At 38.9% G+C, this 20,516-nt stretch overlaps 1 protein-coding gene across 6 annotated transcripts in view; it reads left to right on the plus strand.

Annotated features, from left to right (window-relative positions):
- The window catches only part of Aff2 (AF4/FMR2 family member 2), a 551,228-nt gene that overhangs the window by 511,469 nt on the left and 19,243 nt on the right, over positions 1 to 20,516 (plus strand). For all 6 annotated transcript variants that reach the window (XM_045140221.1, XM_004668938.2, XM_045140222.1 and 3 more), the window contains 6 exons: positions 4,198 to 4,493; positions 5,017 to 5,080; positions 9,010 to 9,146; positions 17,197 to 17,268; positions 17,604 to 17,697; positions 20,300 to 20,352. In XM_045140221.1, coding sequence (XP_044996156.1) covers positions 4,198 to 4,493; positions 5,017 to 5,080; positions 9,010 to 9,146; positions 17,197 to 17,268; positions 17,604 to 17,697; positions 20,300 to 20,352 — 716 coding nt within the window. The remainder of the gene's footprint in view (positions 1 to 4,197; positions 4,494 to 5,016; positions 5,081 to 9,009; positions 9,147 to 17,196; positions 17,269 to 17,603; positions 17,698 to 20,299; positions 20,353 to 20,516) is intronic.

The raw sequence follows: 20,516 nt of genomic DNA on the forward strand, positions 1-20,516 counted from the left end.
ATCTGCACTCATATTAAAAGATGCTGCTCTAAAATGTTGTAATTAAACCATCTATTCTAAACAGTAATTACACTACTTGAATTCCACAGTGACTGTAGTTACTATTATAGGCTCTGATACTCTTCATTTACTGCGAAATCATGGAGGGGATGTAACATATCAAAGGGATGGTCTCTATATGGTGCCCAGTATATTGTCACAAATGATTATGTTGTAAATAATAGTAGTACAAAAATTAATTGAATATTATAAAATATTACAAATGTTATGATAATGTAATGCTTATACAAATCTGTAGCTAATTAAACACTAGCAAAAATTTGTTGAAGAATTGTGAAATTTGATATTTGATCCTTCTTAAGGATCATGAAACACTTTACTTGATAAAATTAATGCATTTGCCTATAAAACCTATAAAGCTTCTTCCAGCTTTAACAGTCTTTTCAGTTTTGTATTCTTGTAGACTTCTCTAATTTAGGTTTAAAGTCTTAATTTTTAACTCAATACATGGGTACATGTTGGAAGATGACATGTTTACATACTTCTCATGGTCATTTCTATAGCTAGTCTTTTCCAGTCAGACGTTTCAGAGCTAACACCAGTGCCATATGTGTGGTATATATGGTGTTTCAAGATTCCTCTCAGATATCTTTGTCATACATGCAGTTGGCACTGAATTGGGGTCTCCCCACTGTTTGAACCTGACCAGTCAATCTCTAACAGTACTGAAAATTTTCTGACAGTCTTTCATTCTTCTGCAGATCTGGGTTGAATAAAATATGATTCTTTTAAAAATATTATTGCCATATGCATATTATAATCTATAGATGCATATCTTCTCTATAGTTATGTAAGTGTGCTCTAAGTGGGAAGAATTATTTATTTTATGACCCCAAGGTCAAGGGTCAAGTAGAAACGATCAACTTGCATGAATTTAATAAGTACTACACTTGAATTTTATCTTTAAAGTGAACTCTTTCACTAAGTTTGTGGGGTGAAGGGGTGGTGTTCTAAAATAGAAGTGGCCTCTAGTCTAAAGTGACCAGTGACAACTGTGTTCCAAGGACTAGAGCATATGATTGGTGATTGGTGTTGTAAGAAACAAATAGAGAGAGGCCTGTGTGTGTGGGGGGGGATTAAAGTACTTCTGACTTTAGGCACATTTTCTGTGTGGAGGAAGTATTTTTTTTTAATTGAGTCTTAATAGATGAAACAGTGTTGTGATTTGAATATAAAATGTTTACCATAGGGTCATGTGTTGATCACGTGGTCCTCAGCACTTGGCGCTATTTGGAAAGGCTATGGAACCTTGGAGAGGTAGAGTCTTGCTGGAGGAAGTGCATCACTGGGAGTGGGCATTTAGGATTTATAGCCTGGACCCCCTTCCTGCTTCTCTTTGCTTCCTGACTTTGGCTGCAATGAAACCATTAGCTCTAAGGCGCCTGCTGTCATGCCTTCCTCACCATGATGGAAAGTATCCCTTCAAACTGTGAATGGAAATAATCCCTTTCCTTCCTTAAGCTGCTTCATACCACAAATTTGGTCACGGCATCAAGTAAATTAACTAAGAAAGAATGGACGCAGATGCATGTGGTCTATCCATACAGTGGAATATTACCTAGCTTTTCAGAGGAAGGAAACTATAAACATTCTACAACATGAATGACCTTTAAGGTTATTATGCCCAGTGAGATAAGCCAGATATCAAAGAATAATTGTCTCTGAATTAGTCATGTTCATAACGAAAGATAGAAGAATGCTCAGGACTCTGGTGAAGGAAAAAATGGGAGAAATGTTTCATGAATATAAAGATTTAGCTTTTCAAGATGAAAAAGGAATCCTACAGATAGGTTGTAGAGCGTTGCAAATGCATCTCCCACAACTGAACTGTATACTTAAAATTGGCATCCTGGGCTGGAGAGATGGCTTAGCGGTTAAGTGCTGGCCTGCAAAGCCTAAGGACCCTGGTTCAAGGCTCGATTCCCCAGGACTCACTTTAGCTAGATGCACAAGGGGGCACACGTGTCTGGAGTTCATTTGCAGTGGCTGGAAGCCCTGGCAGGCCCATTCTCTCTCTCTCTCTCTCTCTCTCTCTCTCTCTCTCTCTCTCTCTCTCTCTCCCTCCCTCCCTCCCTCCTTCTCTTTGTCTTTTGCTCTCAAATAACTAAATAAAAAAATTAAAACAAATTGGCATCCCATGATATGTGTATTTTACTACAGTTATAGAGATTTACAAATAAATGTATGTAATGGAATGAATTATCTAAAAGTAAATAAAAGAAAGGAAGGAAGAAAAGGAAGGAAGGAAGGAAGGAAGGAAGGAAGGAAGGAAGGAAGGAAGGAAGGAAGGAAGGAAGGAAGGGATGAAAGAAATCTATGGCTCCACATGAATCCAATCAGGGCCTGCTCAGTTTGGTTGACTCCATGATCCATGAAAAGGAAAAGTTGAAGATCTGGCAGAGAGAGCATGCCAGATCAGAAAGGGCCTTGATTGCCAATGCAGAAGCTCAGCTTTGTATTTGCACTTGGAACCCGGCTGGTGATTTGGCTCTGCGCTTTGTTTAGAAAACACATGCTGGGAGGCCACAGACATTGGTAGCTAAGACAGAGCCTATTTGCCCACATCAGTAAGTAGCTATGAGAGCCTGCATATTGAGTCTTCTGAGAAAGTGGGCACAGGATTGAGGTATTTGAAGGAGGAATGGTGAGCAGGAGTGGGCTGTTCATTGGAGAATGGTAATGGAGAAGAGGGAGTTAAAAACAAAATGTTTGAAGGGTTTTCAATGAGTTTTATAATCATCATATTTTAACATGTATTACTTTATTAACCTCAATATGTAAAACAATAAAAACAGAGTAGTTCTGGTAGAAAGTATGCTAGGGAGTGTGTGCTTCTAACCCAAGGACAACCACACTGAACAAGGACAAATTACATTGCAAACTCCTAAGTGACACTGATGAATACTAGCTCAGTTTCAGGGAAACCTATCTGATCATGGAAAGAAAGAACTGGTTTGTCTTTTTTTGATTGGGGCAGGGTGGCACTGAGGCTTGAACTCAGGCCTTTGGGCATGCAAAGCAAGTGCTCTACCTCTGAGCCATGCCTACAGCCTCTTTGTTTGATGGAACATTGGCACCATCTTGGTGAAACTGTTAAGAAATGGTCACTGTAGATTTGGAGCTTCTGAAAAAGGGTAAGATTGAAGTTGCATTTTTAGAATTAGCTGTTCATTTATAAGTCTGTAAAAACACATATAGGCCTGACCCTTTTGATCAGGAAAGAAGAGAGCTGAGGAACAAGTCTTGAGGCATAGCAAGCTTAGAAAGACACCAAATTAGAACAAGGAGGGAGAAGCACCATGAAAGTATTGTCAGAGATAGAGTGCTCCAGCTTGTCCACAATTTCCAGTTGGAAGGCAGAGTCTGTCATGGGAACGTGGCAGCGTTCTTGTGACATGGTACTAACACATGGCTGAAGTCTGCCACATCTACTTTATTCTTCTGACATTTCTCCAACAATTCAGTTCAAACAAAGCCCTCACAAGTCTCTTATTCATATCTGACCTGGTATAAATGAGGTTTCACTATCCCAAGACTTTAAAATAACATGGCATTCATTTTGCCAGAAGAGACTCAGGGCCTCAAGTGAATAAAAGTGGTGCTTCTTATAGTGCTTGATGTTCTGATATTTGATATTCCCTCTTCTCCTCTTCTCTCCTGTCATCTCTTCTCATCGCTCCTGAACTCTCTTGTGCTCTCCTATTCCTCTTCTCTCCTACTTCTCTTCTCTGTTCTCCTCTCCCTCTTCTTTCTTTTCTTCTCTTTCCCATGTCTCTTCCCCCTTTTCCCTCTGTCTCACCTTTTGTTTTTGACTCTACTCTCTCTCAAGGTTATTTTTTTCCTCCCACCTTACATTTCCCTCTGTGTTTAAATCCTTGCCTTGCCTCTCTCATGATGACATTGGGTCTATGCAATTGCAGTGCCTAACTCATTTGGTGTTTGTTGTCATCGTAGAACAAAAGCTGGGGATTCACAGCATCCATAAAATGTACTAAGTTCAACTGAATATCTTCAAGCTGTGGGTATTGTTTTTTTGTCTTGCCTTGTTTCCCCTATGCTTGACATTCAAAGCATCCATGGAGAAATGGGGTAAAGAAACTTGGACCTCATGGAAGCATTTGTCTTCCTTTTTCCCAGGAGGGAGATGCTCCAAAAAAGACTGCCTCTGCCACTGTTACTGTCACCAACACTGCTATTGCCACTGCCACTGTCACTGCTACTGCCATTGTCACTACCACTGTCACAGCTACTGCCACGGCCACCGCCACAGCCACCACCACAACCACCACCACTACTATTTCCACCATCACCTCTGCTATCACCACCGGCCTTATGGACAGCAGTCACCTGGAGATGGCATCCTGGGCGGCACTGCCCCTCCTGTCCAGCAGCAGCACTAATGTTCGGAGACCCAAGCTCACTTTTGATGACTCGTATGTTGTCCTCAGATTTTGACACAAAGCTTGGGAGTGGTGATTGGGCAGTATAGATGTTCTAGCACCGTGCTTGTATTTGCATCAGCTAAAGTGATATGTGCAGGCCTGTTACCCGGCCAAAAAAGAAAATCTAAGGTCCATTTTAGTCTTGGATCTTTGCTACTGTTTCCAAATGTAGGTTCTTTCTCCTACTTTAAGTTTTTTTGTTTTGTTATTTTCATTTCTTATTTATGTGTTCAGTTATTCATAGATTTAAAGCGTGATTGGATGATCTGTTTGGGTAACTGTAATGACTGGGGTTGGACAATGTAGTTTTTCATTCTAGAGGACCATTAAATATTTCAGAGTTTATTCATAGTATCATTTCAAGGGTGGTTATGATATGAATTACAGCATCCATTGGTCTGCCTTTTCAAGGCATTATGTAAGAATGAATTCATAGCAAATATATTTGTAACTGTTCAGCCTCAATGAAGAGATGAAATGTTGGTTTGTGAAAGAGTTTGTTTTGTCTGTCTAGGGTTCACAATGCGGATTTTTACATGCAAGAGGCTAAGAAGCTGAAGCATAAGGCTGACGCACTGGTAGGTTTCTTTCTTTCCATTGCTTTGTTCCCACTAAGGCCTCATGCTTTGAAAGCAAACACAGAAGTCTCTTTCCAAATGAGTCAGACTGACACAACTGCAGCCCGTGTGTTTTCTGTTCTTACATAGGGATATGGGGGCTTGTGCATTCTATTGTGTGATCTTTCTCAATGAGCTTTGACCTGGGTCCTCATGTTATTATTCATTCCCCACAATTTCTCCCACTGTCCCAACTTCAGAAGCTCAGTTACTTATCCCGTTATGATCATCACCTACATGATTTTGACATGGCATATGAAACTTTCCTGGATATGATGGGAGGTTCCATTAGGTCCAGTAATCCAAAAACACATGAGAGGACATAGACGGCATTGAGTACCACTGAAGTGACCTCAAATATTGGCTTTAGGAAACTTGTGTCTATGGCAAAAGTCAGCTCCTTGCTACATTTGATGCCATGCTCCCAGAGCAAAGTCCGCAGTCAGTCTGGATTCCTGAGCAGAATGAAGGAAAGGTTCTCATCTAGATTTCCTCAAGGATATTCTTCAGCTACCTTTATAGGTCTTGACCCATCTAAAGTAGTGATAAACTCATCATGTTGAGCCGTTTGACCCAATGGATTGTCCTAACAATGGATCTGAGCCTCATGTCTCAATCATTTGGGTATTCAGGTTATACCTCAGACCAGTGAAATAAGAATTATTAAGACTGGGACAATGGCATGGTCACTAAAGATCCTCAGCACTCTCCCAAATTTGACCATATGAAAATCACCATTCTAGAGAGGTTTTAAGGTCAGATTCATCAATATTGACTAAAATCACTGAATATCGAGGTATTGGTTCAATGGAAGTATGAAGGAAAATACTGTTCATCACTGCACCGTATCTGGTCTTAGCTGTGTTGGACACTTGAAAATCTACAATGGAAAACTACAATGGGCTTTACACTACAACTGGTGTGTGGACATCAGTTGCCTATCACCTTTGTACCTCCTTTATCTCTCCTTTCAGTCAGCTTTCCCAGCTGCCCAAATTGTATAAAGCTAACTTTTCTGTGGTGTGAATTGTTTCTTGGAAATGATTTCCCATGCCCCTGAAGCCAAAAATGACAAGGAAGTCTGGAGTAAGCTCCACTGGAGATGGCAGGCAGATAGTGCCTGTGAGCATTGGATGGGTGGTAAGAGATTTGAACAATACTGAGTTATAGTGGTGCTGACTGAAAGAAAAAGAAAAACAAAAACTTCTCCAAAGGTTGTCCACTCCAAGGTACTTTAGACGTACTCTAGGACTTGTCCTTTAGTTAAAATTGAGGCAAGGACACACACAGATGACCCTTTGACAAGATGGTCCATGAGGTGATGAAGACTGGGATGCACATGAAGGACATGTGAGTAAATTTTTTGAAAAGCCAGAGCCACAGAGATGCATTAATGTAATTACGACATAACATCACTCACAACTGGGGAGCTACTGCTTCCATGGGTGCAAAAATTGGTGTTGGGATTGGAGTGGGAAAGTCTACACATTACACAGAGCTGTGGCCTTTCAAATGATCACGTAAATAATCAGTATATTTTGGTATTAAAATGTCATGGGTAGTATGTGAAAAAAATCTTTAAAAATTATTTAGGTGTTAACATGGAAAAATAGGTTGAGACATATCTGAGGGGTGTCCTAGATCCTATATAAATATGTTACCCTAACCCACAACTTTTACTCCAGGAAGCTAAACTCCCCTGTAGCAATTGGATGAATATGAAAAGACCTTGTTAACAATGCTATCTTCCTTAATTTTGTCACAACTTAGTTTCCATAACATTGCACTTAGGACAGAAAGTTATACTGCTAAGATCCATGTAAGTTACCTTGCTGTTAGCATGCTTACTGCAGCCAGTGCCAACAACAATCATTTAGTAAGCTTCATTTTCCCTGATGAGGTTGTCTCCTTTGCCTATCTTTGTATCTCTGCCATACACAGGTGACTTCAGAGACACAGGTAATTTTGCTTGGCTTCTACTGGTACACATGTTAGAAGCATGCACATACTTTAAGCCTTTCAATTTGTAGGTGGGGAAACTGAGGCTCAGGAGGAGAATATGATTCACCCATTAGCTATCTCTGTGGCTATGTAATTTCTGTGGGTTTCAACATCGCTTTTTTTGGAAAAAGATGGATTGAGACTAGATGATATTTAATGATCCTTATAGCTATGGGGTTGTGAAGGAAAACTCAGCTCCAAAAACCAAGAGGTAAAGATTAATTTCCAAAGAGAAAAGCCAATTGGAGCCTGAAAACCAAAGGAAATTATCTCATAAGACAAGACAGACACTGGTTTCCATACACATACATCCTTAGGTTTTCATAAAATTATGTTGAATTTTGCTGAAGCCAATATCTCCCCCATAGTTTACAGGAAAGAACCATAGCATTGCTTTAGTACATGAAAGTGGAGCACTCATTGCAGCATCATTTACAACAAGAGATTCTGCAGCACCTGCAGCTAATCATTTTATAGCTGTGCTTAATCCTTTTCCAGAGACAGCTACTCTCCCGTTTTGAAAATTGAAACCTTCACAGTTGCACAAACATATTTTGACAAAAGGTATACAAGACAATTCAAATAGCTAAATCTGCATTATATTGGTTCTTTTACATAAAATACCATATTAATAAAATTCTTACATCTAGCTATCAAAAATTCAAAATGTGAAATCCTGTTATAAAATAGTCACTATAAAAATGTCATATATAATATTCATTATACATAAAAACGAAATCAGTATGTCTAAGTCAGTTTAATCGTGACCATTATCATGGCCAAAACCTCTTGCAATAAAATTTTACTAAACTAAAATATTTAGTAGTGCTATATATTTTGGCTTTTTGACACACTATTCCAACCCATCATTTACAGTGAAAGTGATGTGATTATTGTCAACAGTCATGGCACAGCTTCTCGTTTTTTTTATGAACAGGACATCAATCTGTCTCTCTCCACCTGGGGAGGGGGTTGATGTGCCCATGAAGTCTTCTCAAGCAAGAACTGGATATATTAATTGTCCAGGAGCCTAATGACGAACAGAGCTTAGTTGTAAGAACTGCCTAAGAGACATAACAATGACTGATCTGTTTAGAACATATCATGATTAGAAACTAGTCAAGGCATTCATTTGAATTTGGTTCACTCACATGTAATGATATATATCATCAACAATCATGCCAGAACCCAGCTATGATGCATTGGCTGCATTCCCCACTGCCCCCACCCCCACCCAGGTCAACCTCAGTATCAAGGAAGTAGAGACATAAACCAGTTCATTCGCCATTAATACAAATTTTTGCATGTTCCACTCACTCTCCTAATACGGGCTTTTCAGCTTGGGAATTCTTGGCATCTGGCATAGCCATATTCCATTGCAAGGACTTTCCTATGTCTTGCCGGATACCTAGAAGCACCTCTGTTTTACACCGACTAGGTGCTCCATTTTCCAGTGTTGCCTAAGCCAAGTGTCTTTAGACACTGGCCAATATTCCCTGGGAAACAGAGATAAAGCTATTTCCAGTAGTGGACCATTAATTTCAGAGGTGTCCACCACATGGCCTGTGGACCAATGTAACTCAGGATAGTTATGAATGTGGCCCAACACAAAATTGTAAACTCACTTAAACATTATAAATTTATTTTTGTAATGTTTTGAAATTCAATTGTATAGTTCTTGAGTGTGAACCTGGTGCAGAAAACTGCCCTGCAATATAAGCATATGTGTGCTCTCACAACCCATGGACCATGACTTGTATATGCTCCAGTTGTGTGGCCCAAGACAATTTTTCTTTGTCCTATGTGACCCAGAGAAGTCAAAAGGTTGGACAAAGCTGTGTGAAGGAGGAAAGGAAGTACCATGCTGACAATTCGTTTTCCTGTTTCAGTTTGAGAAATTTGGGAAAGCTGTGAATTATGCTGATGCAGCCCTCTCCTTCACTGAGTGTGGCAATGCTATGGAACGTGATCCCCTGGAAGCAAAATCCCCATACACCATGTATTCTGAGACTGTGGAGCTCCTCAGGTGAACAGCCTTTCCAGAGCTGTCTTCTTTTGGTGATTTCATATGCACTTGGAAGCTGATAATGTTTCTTTTTTCTTAAATATCATTTCCATATATTATTGTGTCTAAGGCACATTATTAGAACTCAGTGTAATTAGTTCATGCCATTTTATTAATACAATGAAAAATGATTATTGATGGGACTGTATTTTATAAATTATCTCCTTCAGAGGTAATAATGTCAGTCTTATAATTTGCAGTATTCATAAATTTAAAATGAAGAAAAAACAGCAAGTAGAAGGAAAGGGTAATCATTTTACCATTTAAAATTGACTTGTGCTTTGAAAGATAGTTTTATATCTCAAAACACATGTGTGTTCTCAATATTTCTACTACCAACCATACTTCATTGATTTATTCACAATTTTATACATGCTTTGATCACAATGCCCTCCCATTACCTTTTCTAATCCCTCTCTTTATCCCCTTCTGCTGAACTTGTTTTTCTTTCCAACCAGTCCCTCTTCTACTTTTATGTCTTTTTGTCTTGAATGTGGGTGTTACTCACTGGTTAATTAGGATTGTGTGCATGGGAATAGGTGGAGGATTATACTAGAGCACATGGTTCCTACCACTGGCTACAGCATTGCATAACATATCTCCTGCTCCGCGAGGCAACTTGAACTGTTTATAATTCCTTGGGTCTTTATAGCCTCCTCTATCATCTATGATGGGCACAGTATTGTTTGGGTTTGTGTAGGTTATGGCAGCCCCTGAAAGGCCATGTCATGTTGGCCAACAGAGTTCATAGCACTCCTCTCTGTCCTCTGATTCATATATCCTTTCTGTCTCCTCTTTCCCTGAGCCTTGGAGGGAATGATATAGATGCCTCATTTAGCATGGAGCACCTCCATGTCATTTATTCTCAGCACTTTGACAAGTGTTTAGTATCCCCAGTGTTAACCACCTTCTGCAAAGAGTAGCCTCCCTAACCAGAGGTGAGAATAGCACTCATGTATGGGCATATGCATAGATATTTCAAACACAGTTTAATGGACACACACTGTACCTATCTAGCCAAACAACAGTAGGAGATTCCCTCTTAGGGTCCATAACAACCCGAGCCAGAGGCTTTTGAGTAGGTTGCCAGTATCAGACATATTTCCTCCCATGGAGCAGGCCTCATATGCAAAATAAATAAACAAACAAACATCAGTTGGTTCCCCCACTATTGTCCCAGTGGCACATCCTAGCTGGATAGTTGATTGTGTAACTCACAGGGCCCACTGCTGCCCAGCATCTTCCAGCATTCTGACAACAAGCCAGCAGAGAGGAAGCTTCTAGTTCAACCCCAGCTTGGTTACTCGGTGTTCTGCTGGGAGGTCTTTCATCCCTGAGATTAGGATTTTCCTATGATGCATAGGATTTTCCTTTGGTGGTGTTTTGGGAGCAGCATTATGCAGCCATACAGAGTACTTCTGTTCAAACTATTTTATTAATTATATTTCTAATCTGCTAACAAAGAAGAAGGTTTCCATATGGCTTTTTCATACCTCTTTAGTTTTGATTAGTTCCCTTCACTCATCTCCTCGATTCCCCTGCCTTATACCCACAAAAACCTTCCCATCCCAATATTCTGCTCCCCTACTTTCATATCACTCTTGTCTCCTCTCTTCCAGGCAGACTCCCAAGGAGCATTTCTAGCTTCTTGTCCTTTACTGATTCTTACCCCTACTTAAATACATACTAAAAATTCAAAGCTAGGATCTACATGTAAAACAGTATGGGCAGCTTGGGGTTTTGAGTTTGGGTCACTTCACATAATATAATCCTTTCCAGATCAAATTGTTTTCTCCCACATTTCATAATTACACTTTTCTTTACAGCTGAATAAAGTCCATTGTGTATATGCACCACATTAAAAAACATATATTGTTTTGTTTATTTATTTGAGAGAGAGAAAAAGAGGCAGAGAGAGAGATAATGGGCGTTCCAGGGCCTCTATCCACTGCAAACAAACTACAGACTCATGTGTCACCTTGTGCATCTGGCTTACATGGGTACTAGAGAATCAAACCTAGGTCCTTAGGTTTCACAGGCAAGTACCTTAACTGCTAAGCCATTTCTCCAGCCCTATGTACCACATTTTTGTTATCCATTCATGAGTTGATGGGTATCTAGACTTATTTCCATTTCCTAGATATTGTGTTTAGACCAGCAATAAGCCTGGGTAAGCATGTATCTATAGTAGAGTATATAGAGTCCTCAAGATTTATGTCCAGGAGTAGGATCATATGATACTTATGTTTGCAACCTTTGAGAAACTTTCACACTGTATTCCATAGTACAACCATGCTTGTTAATACAGTCTAACTTAGCTACTGGAAAAGAAAGTAGGCAATGGTCTACCTCAATGTCACTAGTTAAGGCCACAAATGTGTAACCAAATTTTCATGCACCTGGAATAAGCAAAACAGGGTGGTGGCATGGGGTAAGGGTCTGCAATAAGAGTAAGAGAACAGAAGAAATTATATTAGCTGCATACAATGTTGTATCCATTTCATTTTTTTAAAAATTTTTGTATGTGGTATGTGTGGTGCATACAACCCTATTTGCACAGGGTAGAAGCTGGAGGAAGACATCAGGTATCTTCCTCTATCACATTTCTACCTTATTTCCATGAAACAGTGGATCTCACTTACACTTAACCTTGCATTCACTGATTTTCGGTCAGACAGGCCAACTAAAAAGCCTGTTGATCCTTTTGTCTCTGCCTCGCTTATTGCTGGGGTTGTAGACATGTATAGCCATGTCCAGCTTTTTATGTGGTTACTGAGCATTTAACTCAGGTCCTCATATTTGCAGAGCAAATGCTCTTACCACTGAGCAATCTTTCCAGCCCATTCACGTGAAGTTTAAATGAATTTTCTGGCCTATTTTTCTTGGTGAAGTAGAAGTAACAGGAAATGAAAGAAACTCCAAACAGAAGGTGAAAATGTGGTAGGAGAAGAACAAATATCCATTTGGTGACTTGAAATTAAATAGAAAAAAAATTAACCCATCCCCAAATAGTGGATCTACAATATAGTACGCTGGATGTACTAAACAAACACGTTTACATTTGGTACTGGGGCTAGAACCTAGACCTTTGTTCTTGCTGGGTAAGCACTCTACCACTGAGCTATATCACTAACCCCTAAATAATTATTTCTGACTGAGTGAACTAATCTTTGCCTGAGAGACCATTATGTCCTGTCCCCTCTCATTACTCATTACACATTACTCAATAATGCCAGGCTTGCTTTTTCCTATCCTGCTTGGATCTGTATAAACTGTTGCAAAGCTGATGATCTTTGTACCAAATATTTCAGACAAAGAGCAGATAGATTTACTATGAATATCTCCCAAGGAAATATTACAAAACTTGGAAAAAGAAGAAAACTCATAAAAACCATAGCCTAAGAAGCTTTTATAAATTCATTTTAGAAATATACAAAGTCATGTTTCTTTCTGGTATTTTCATACATAGATAGAACATTTGACTTTGCTCATGTTTCCCACCTCACACTCATTTGCCGCTGGTTACTGCTGGTTCCTTTCCTCCCCTCAGGTAGTCCACATTCTGCTTTCATGACATAATATGAAATGTGTAGATATACAAATCTATAAACATATATGTGTGTTCATAAATGTAGGTTTCACATAGGAGAGAGAACATTTAACCCACTTCCTCTCCCCCACATAATTCCATATCTATGTATTTATCTTTCTGTCTATATATCTATGTTATAACAATTCTAATATATAAAAGAAATTTGGAGCACAAAACAAAGAGATTCCAAGGAAAACTACAGTCTTGCCTGCCTGACCAAGTAACCATGTTTCTTCTGGAGGTGTTCCAAGACACAGGAACCAGAGAAGAATGCAAAATATTTTACATCAGCTTATTTCATGCACTGTGGAAGCCACCACTGCCACCACTTTTTGGTAACATTCAGGGGAATATTAATTTCTCAGTTTATAATGAAGGCCACCTGTAATTTTCAAAGTTAGACAATATGAGTAGTCTTAAAAAAACAATTAAAAAATAAAACTTGAGTGGACACAAAGAATGAACAATGAGCAAACAACTTGTGTTCACTAGTCATTAAAAAATGAAAATTTCAGGGGGAGGGAGAGAATTACCATGGGGTATTTTTTTATAATCATGGAAAATGCTAATAAAAATTTTTTAAAAATGAAAATTTCAGAAGGGTGTATGTTAATAAGAAAATGCATGATTGTTAATAGCTAACATTAGTAAAAAAAAAAAAAAAGAAAAAAAAAGGAAAAAAAAATCATTGTGTATCCCTCTCCTACACTGATCCCAAAAGGAGAAATTTATCATTTCTACATTTTAATATTGGGCAGTTTTGAATTGTGTAATAAGAGCCACACATGCAGACATTTATATCATTTGACACAGTAATTAAGTGTCTGGAAAATTGAATTTACTCTATGGAAAAAATGCCTATAAGAGTAGAACATGTTGTCTGTATGGTATTCATTTTGACATTTTAAAGAAATATATTTTTTTATTTTTTGTTTATATTTATTTATTTAATTGAGAGCAACAGACAGAGAGAAAGAGGCAGAGAGAGAGAGAAAGAGAGAGAGAGAATGGGCACGCCAGGGCCTACAGCTACTGCAAACGAACTCCAGATGTGTGTGCCCCCTTGTGCATCTGGCTAACGTGGGTCCTGGGGAATCAAGCCTCGAACCAGGGTCCTTAGGCTTCACAGGCAAGCACTTAAACACTAAGTCACCTAACCAGCCCTAAAGAAATATATTTTTATTTATTTATTTGAGAGACAGGCAGAGAGAGGGAGAGGGAAGGAGGGAAGGAGGGAGAGAAACAGAATGGGCACAGCAGGCCCTCTTGCTACTGCTAACAAACTCCAGCTTGATGCACCATATTGAGTATCTGGCTTTTACATCAGTGCTGGAGAATTGAACCTGGGTTGGTAGGCTTTGCAAAGAAGCACCTTTAATCAAGAACCTTTAATCACTGTGTCATTGCCCCAGATCCCAAAATTTGGCACTTTATATGTAAATTTGGATGTATTTGTGTGGATACATATTTTTTTTCAGTTAAAAGCATACTAAGCCAGGTGTGGTGGCGCACTCCTTTAATCCCAGCACTTGGTAGGCAGAGGTAGGTGGGAACACCATGAGTTCGAGGCCACTCTAAGAGTACATAGCAAATTCCAGGTCAGCCTGGGCTAGAGCAAGATCCTACCTCGAAAAACCAAAAGAAAAAGCATACAAAATATTCAACAATAAGAGAGTAATTATATCATAGCAACTTAATATTTCACAGCCATTGAAATATAATAATGATGGAGACTAAGTGTCTACATTGAAATGTTTATGAAATTTAAATAAAATTAAGGCTAGAGACAGAGTTTCTTAGGAGCCATTTACCTAGCATGTACACAGACCAGAATTTGATCCCCAGCACTTCAAGATAGAATATTACTTGGGAAAAAATGTGTGCTTATATTCTAAATATTATCATAGCTGTACTGAGGGGTGAGATTATGAGTGTTTTCACTTGCCATAATTTTTTCTTTCTTCTTACTTTACAAATACAATTCATTCTCTCTTAAAAATTCAAAAGCAAAAGACATAATTTCATTTTGTGATAAGAGTATGATGTGAATCATTAGGTAATATTTATTTTCATTAGAAAATTATTTCTTGTTTATAAAAATCATCTTAATTCCTCATGATTTATTTCTTGTATGATATATTATTGCCCATAGAAATTTACTTCACTGTCTCCTGATGAAATTGATGGAAAATTTACTGGCATTCATTTTAAAGTCAGTATTTTTAAACCTTATTTTGAGGTGATTATCCATCTACTGCAGTTGTAGAAGCTAATGCAAAGATTTCTTGTGTACCACTCACCCAGTTTCTAGAAGTGATACCTTCTTCCGTTGTGGTTCACTATCATGTGGTCCACTGGCACAACCCAAGGCACTTACAGTGTCATAATCTGTAAACCTCATTCAGATTTTACCAGGATTGTCTTTTCTTTTTTCAAATTTTCTCCAGTTTTACATGTGCTCATATGTGTGTCTTACCTACATTTTGGTTTCATATTTCCTGCAACTTGAATGTATGTACAATTTTCTTTTAATGAGAGCGATTTCAGTTGGGAATAAAATGAGTTAAAGTGAACAAAGTCTTCTGCCATTCCAGCTATTGAAACTCCACCATCAAGTCACTTCGAATGTGGTTGCAATTATAGGATGTCTGCAGTATAAAAAATAGTTGTTAGTATTGCAATACTATGTTGAAGAGATTGTTACTGCTCTGTCCCCTATGGTATACTAGCTACAGAGGGAGAGCCCCATTTTCTTCATTCAAGTAATTATAGTTGCTCGGAGCCCTGGGGATCTGCCATAGAAATGTATTTGTGAAAACAAGGGAGCATCGCAATGACTTGACATTTCAGTAATCCAGCTGTCAAAGAAAGGTCAACATATTACATAATAAAAATTCATTTTCTTGGAATTGTAACAATAGAAGGCACCCACATGAAGTATGCAAGTCCCATTGCTGAAAATGTTCACTCAACAGAATTTGAATGGCTATCAGGAAAGCAGAGAGATAGAAGGCGGATGAGACCCAAAATCATGGGGAGCAGGGTGAGACTGTAGTCATTTGTGCCCTGGGGAGGCTGCTGTAAGTGGGATGTTAGGCAGGCAAGCATCACAGCATGGAAAGCTCTCCATTGCCTTCCTGTAAATGAGAGCTAGCCCAGACTGCCTGCATATGCTCTTCAGATTTTCTTCTGCCACACTGAACTCAATTACTGATGCTGCCGTAAGTAGCTGTGAGATTGCATTAAAGCTCAGACAATGATTTTATGCAATGAATTGATTTTCAATACTCTAAATGCTCAGAATGAGATGTGCTTGGATAAAAGAAAAAGAAGAAAACAAAGGAAAAGAAAAAAGAAAAGAAATTAGGACTACTAAACCTTTTCACTCCGGTGTGGAACAATAACAATTAAAGTGAATTTCCATTGTATACAAAGCATACAAGCCCCATGAATTAATCATTCTTACATCTTAAAATGCTCTGAAGTTGACCTTCCTTTAAAACACACCACACACACACACACACACACACACACACACATACACACACACACACACACACACACACACACACACACACACACCTATAAAAGTATATCCAGGGGTGGGGACATGGCTCAGTCAGTCACGTGCTTGCTTTTCTCAGCATGAAGACCAAAGTTTTATCTCCAGAACTCAACTAAAATTCTGAGAATGTTGGCCTATACCTGTAATCCCAGCACTTAGAAAACAGAGCCAGGATCCCTGGGGCTCGCTGACTAGCCAGTATAGCCTAACTGGAGAGTTCCAGGCCAATGAGCTCCCAAGTTGTAAAAAGAAAAAAACACACACACAGGCCTGTCTACATACATGTGCTCCCTACACAGTTTGAAGACTGAAAAAAAAGAGCACATATACAAATTCTGAGCCAATAGAAAGGACTTCTTAAATATTTGAGTGAAATGTCCCAAGCCCAAATCAGACATAGTGGCTTATTACTTACCTCATCTGTCATAAAGTGAAATTAGATTGACTTTTGACTTTTACTGAAAACCAATTTCAGAGCATTTTAAGATGTAAGAATGATTAATTCATGGGGCTTGTATACTTTGTATACAATGGAAATTCACTTTAATTGTTACTGTTCCACACTGGAGTGAAAAGGTTTAGTTGTCCTAATTTTGTTTTTTTTTAACCTAACATGTTCCTAGAAACAATGTTTTGTCATAATTAATTAGTACACAGAAAACATGGGCTCCTGTAGATCTTAGTTGTGTCACATCCGTCCCATTGTGTAAGGCAGATCATCTTTTGTATGTGTTTTTAGGAGAGCACCAGCCAATCTGTGCATTGAGCATCAGTGAAGCTAACCCACTCAGGTTACCAGAATGTCATGTACTTGTAATCCACAGTCCACTTGAATATTTATTTTCTCTTCAAAGGTATGCAATGAGGCTGAAGAACTTTGCAAGCCCTTTGGCTTCAGATGGGGACAAAAAGCTAGCAGTATTATGGTGAGTCCCATGATTATCACAGAGAAACTGCGAAATTGCTGCAGATGGATGGAAAAACTCTAGATCTGTTTAGGCTGCTTACTCTAGGTCATCATACTGGTTTTCCATTGTACTGTTAAAGGCTAACTACTATATTTCTTCAGACAATGACTAAACATCTACTCTCTCAATATATATCCTTATCAATATTCTACCTTTATGTTTCACAACTGTACTTATATGTGCTCCTCTATCTAACAATAGGCTGGTAACTACAAAATATGGAATGTGTATTTTGCAATTTATAATCTTTATTAGGCACTGGTATTAAGATAATCCTTTTGTTATCACCACAGCTATCGCTGCTTATCACTTCTCTACTTGAGGATGTTTAAACTGAAAAAGGACCATGCCATGAAGTACTCTAGATCACTGATGGAATATTTTAAGGTAAAGTTATTTTTCATAATTTGTAGGCACAGGGAGATCAAAATTCTAATGAATCACCGGGCATGGTGGTGCACACCTTTAATCCCAGCACTCTGGAGGCAGAGGTAGGAGGATCACTGTGAGTATGAGACCACCCTGAGATTACATAGGGAATTCCAGGTCAGCCTGGACCAGAGTGAAACCCTACCTCGAAAAACCAAAAAAATTAAAAAAAAATTCTAATGAATCATGCCAGGCAGGATTATCAGATGTCAAATGATTAATTCAAGGTTGATGTTGCCAAATGTTTAACACCTCTCATTCCAGCTGGCCATGGCTCTCCCAGCAGCCTTCCCTTAGGGGTGGGAGGAAAGCTTACACTGATTTGATTTTAGAGGTATAAGGTTACAGAGTATCCTTACTGTTTTATGGGCTAACCAAATGGCCTTTCATCGCCATGAGGGAAGATTTTGTCCTCTGTCTGCCAACAAGGTGGACACCATTTGTAACTGTGGTTATAACCAGCATGTATTAAAGAAAACAAAACAGCCTAGAAATTCTTTGACATTGACAGAAGTTACTGTGCCTACCTTGGTACTGGTGTGCATCTATCTTTGAGTGCATGGTTGCAATTTAAGATATTTGATTGTTTTGGTTACCAAAACAAACAGAGAACCAGACAAAGCCATCTCATAGAGACATGAGATTTTCAATTTACAAGCACATATGTTAAAGTGAGCTGAGGATATAATTCAGTTATTAAAGTGCTTGTCATGTAAGCATGAGGGCCTGAGTTCAATGTCCAATACACAGGTAAGAATATCAAAAGTGATGACATGCCCATGTCATATCAGTGCTGGAGAGGAAGACAAAGAAGATCCCTGGGGCTTGCTTACCTGCCAGTATAGCTTTATTGGTGAGCCTCTAGGCCAGTAAGAGATCCACTCTCAAAAAAAAAAAAAATCCTAAGGATGACAAGTGAGGTTGTCTTCTGTACTTGATGGATGGATAGACATAAACATATGCCACCAAACATGAACACACACACACACACAAGCACACGTGTACAAAAGAAAAAACACCACAAAACGAATGCCTGTATTTTCGAATGAAATAAGATGAAAATTCAAGCAGTTACCTGATACTCAATTTGCCTGCTCTGTGCTCTAACACTGTTCCTGGCCATAATCTATAGTCAAGTATGTTCATTGCTTCCTTCCATTAGCCTGACCTCAAAAGAAAATGCCTTTTTTTTTTCTAAGGGCATGAGACCCTTTGGTTAAATTGCGCCAAAACACTTGGCTGAATGAGTCAAATAGCAAATGTCCAATGAGGAGCCATGTATAGAGGCATGGCAGCAGTTATCCACCATTTCTGATATCTAATCTTTCAACATGTGCTATAGAAAGGTGGATTTTGAACTTTGCTGGACATCTGGAACCCCTAGAAGTCCAGTGAAGACAGAGTGCTGGCTCCATCCCCCAAGTATTTGATCTGGGGTACGGAATGAGGATGTGCATTTCAAACATATCCACATGTAATTCTCATGCTGTGTGGCCTTTCAATCACGCTGATAACTAGTGCTCTAGCATCTGTCTTCTGCAGCCTGCAAGGGAACTACAAATACCAAACAGATGCTAACTACCTCAGTCACCTGTGAATGTGCTGAGCTTGTTTAAGATTAAAACTAAAGTCTGAAGAATGAAAAATCTGCATGGGTTTCATGACTCTAGAGAAGCATTGTATTCTTACTATATCTCTGAGGATGGTGACTCTCTATAACACCCCTGAACTGAACTGGTGGCCAAGAGGTAGTGGGCAGAGCATCAACTATGCCATGACTACCAAGAGCAGGTCTGACTCAGGCTCAGTGCCACAGATGACTTGGCCATCTGTGCCACTTGAGCTCCAGACTGTTGAGGCCATTAGGATAAGCTTGATGAGTTACATCCCTCTACTGTTGTGGTGATGGTAAGTGTCAGGGTGTCAGGTTTTCTCTGATCTACAAGGTTGTGGCCACAAAAACACACAAAGCTAATTCTTTCAACCTGCTCAGTTCTATCAGAGGAACAAAATATTCTGAGTTCCAAGTTCTTTGGCAATGCGGCCCTAGGCTAGTTGCATTGCTAAAGGAGAAAAAATATCAGTCATGAATATTTTCACCAACATTATTTCTGAAAGGATACAAGCAAACAAAGCTTCTGCTTGGTTCTGACATATTGGTGTGATGTCAGAGATTGTAGCCCAGGGAAAAAAGTTTGCAATTGGAACTAAAGGTGAAAAGCTTTCTTGTACTCTGAAGAGCTTGTTTTGCAGAATAAATTTCAGATGAAGATAATTAAACCACTTTTTGAAGAACCAAGTCTGATTTCACTGGGCCTTTTAGTATATAAGATCTTTCATCAAGTGACTTTCATGGTCCTGATTGGAGCCCACTAATTATCCTAACCAGCTATTTTCATCGAGTGTGCGTCGTGGTGTGCTGACGTGCACATACATCCCAGTTCTGCATTCAGAAATGCTGCAATCAATATTAATGTACTCGAAATCATACTTCCATCTGTTTCTGAATTAATAAAACACAAAATAGATGTCCTTATTTCCCTCTCTCTCTCTCTTTTAGCAAAATGCTTCAAAAGTCGCTCAGATACCATCTCCATGGGTAGGCAATGGAAAGTAAGTATTCTACAAAAATGTGTTTTCAAGAAATTTAATATGCCTCTGACAATTCAAGAATGAAAGAGAATTCTAAGACTAGATCATTTTTGTGCACACAGAAGTATAGCCATGCTTCAGCTAATGGCAAGAAAGAAAAGTTTAGAATGATGTGGTCCCACATT

This window comes from Jaculus jaculus, chromosome X (assembly GCF_020740685.1).
Source record: "Jaculus jaculus isolate mJacJac1 chromosome X, mJacJac1.mat.Y.cur, whole genome shotgun sequence".
In the NCBI taxonomy this organism is placed as follows: Eukaryota; Metazoa; Chordata; class Mammalia; order Rodentia; family Dipodidae; genus Jaculus; species Jaculus jaculus.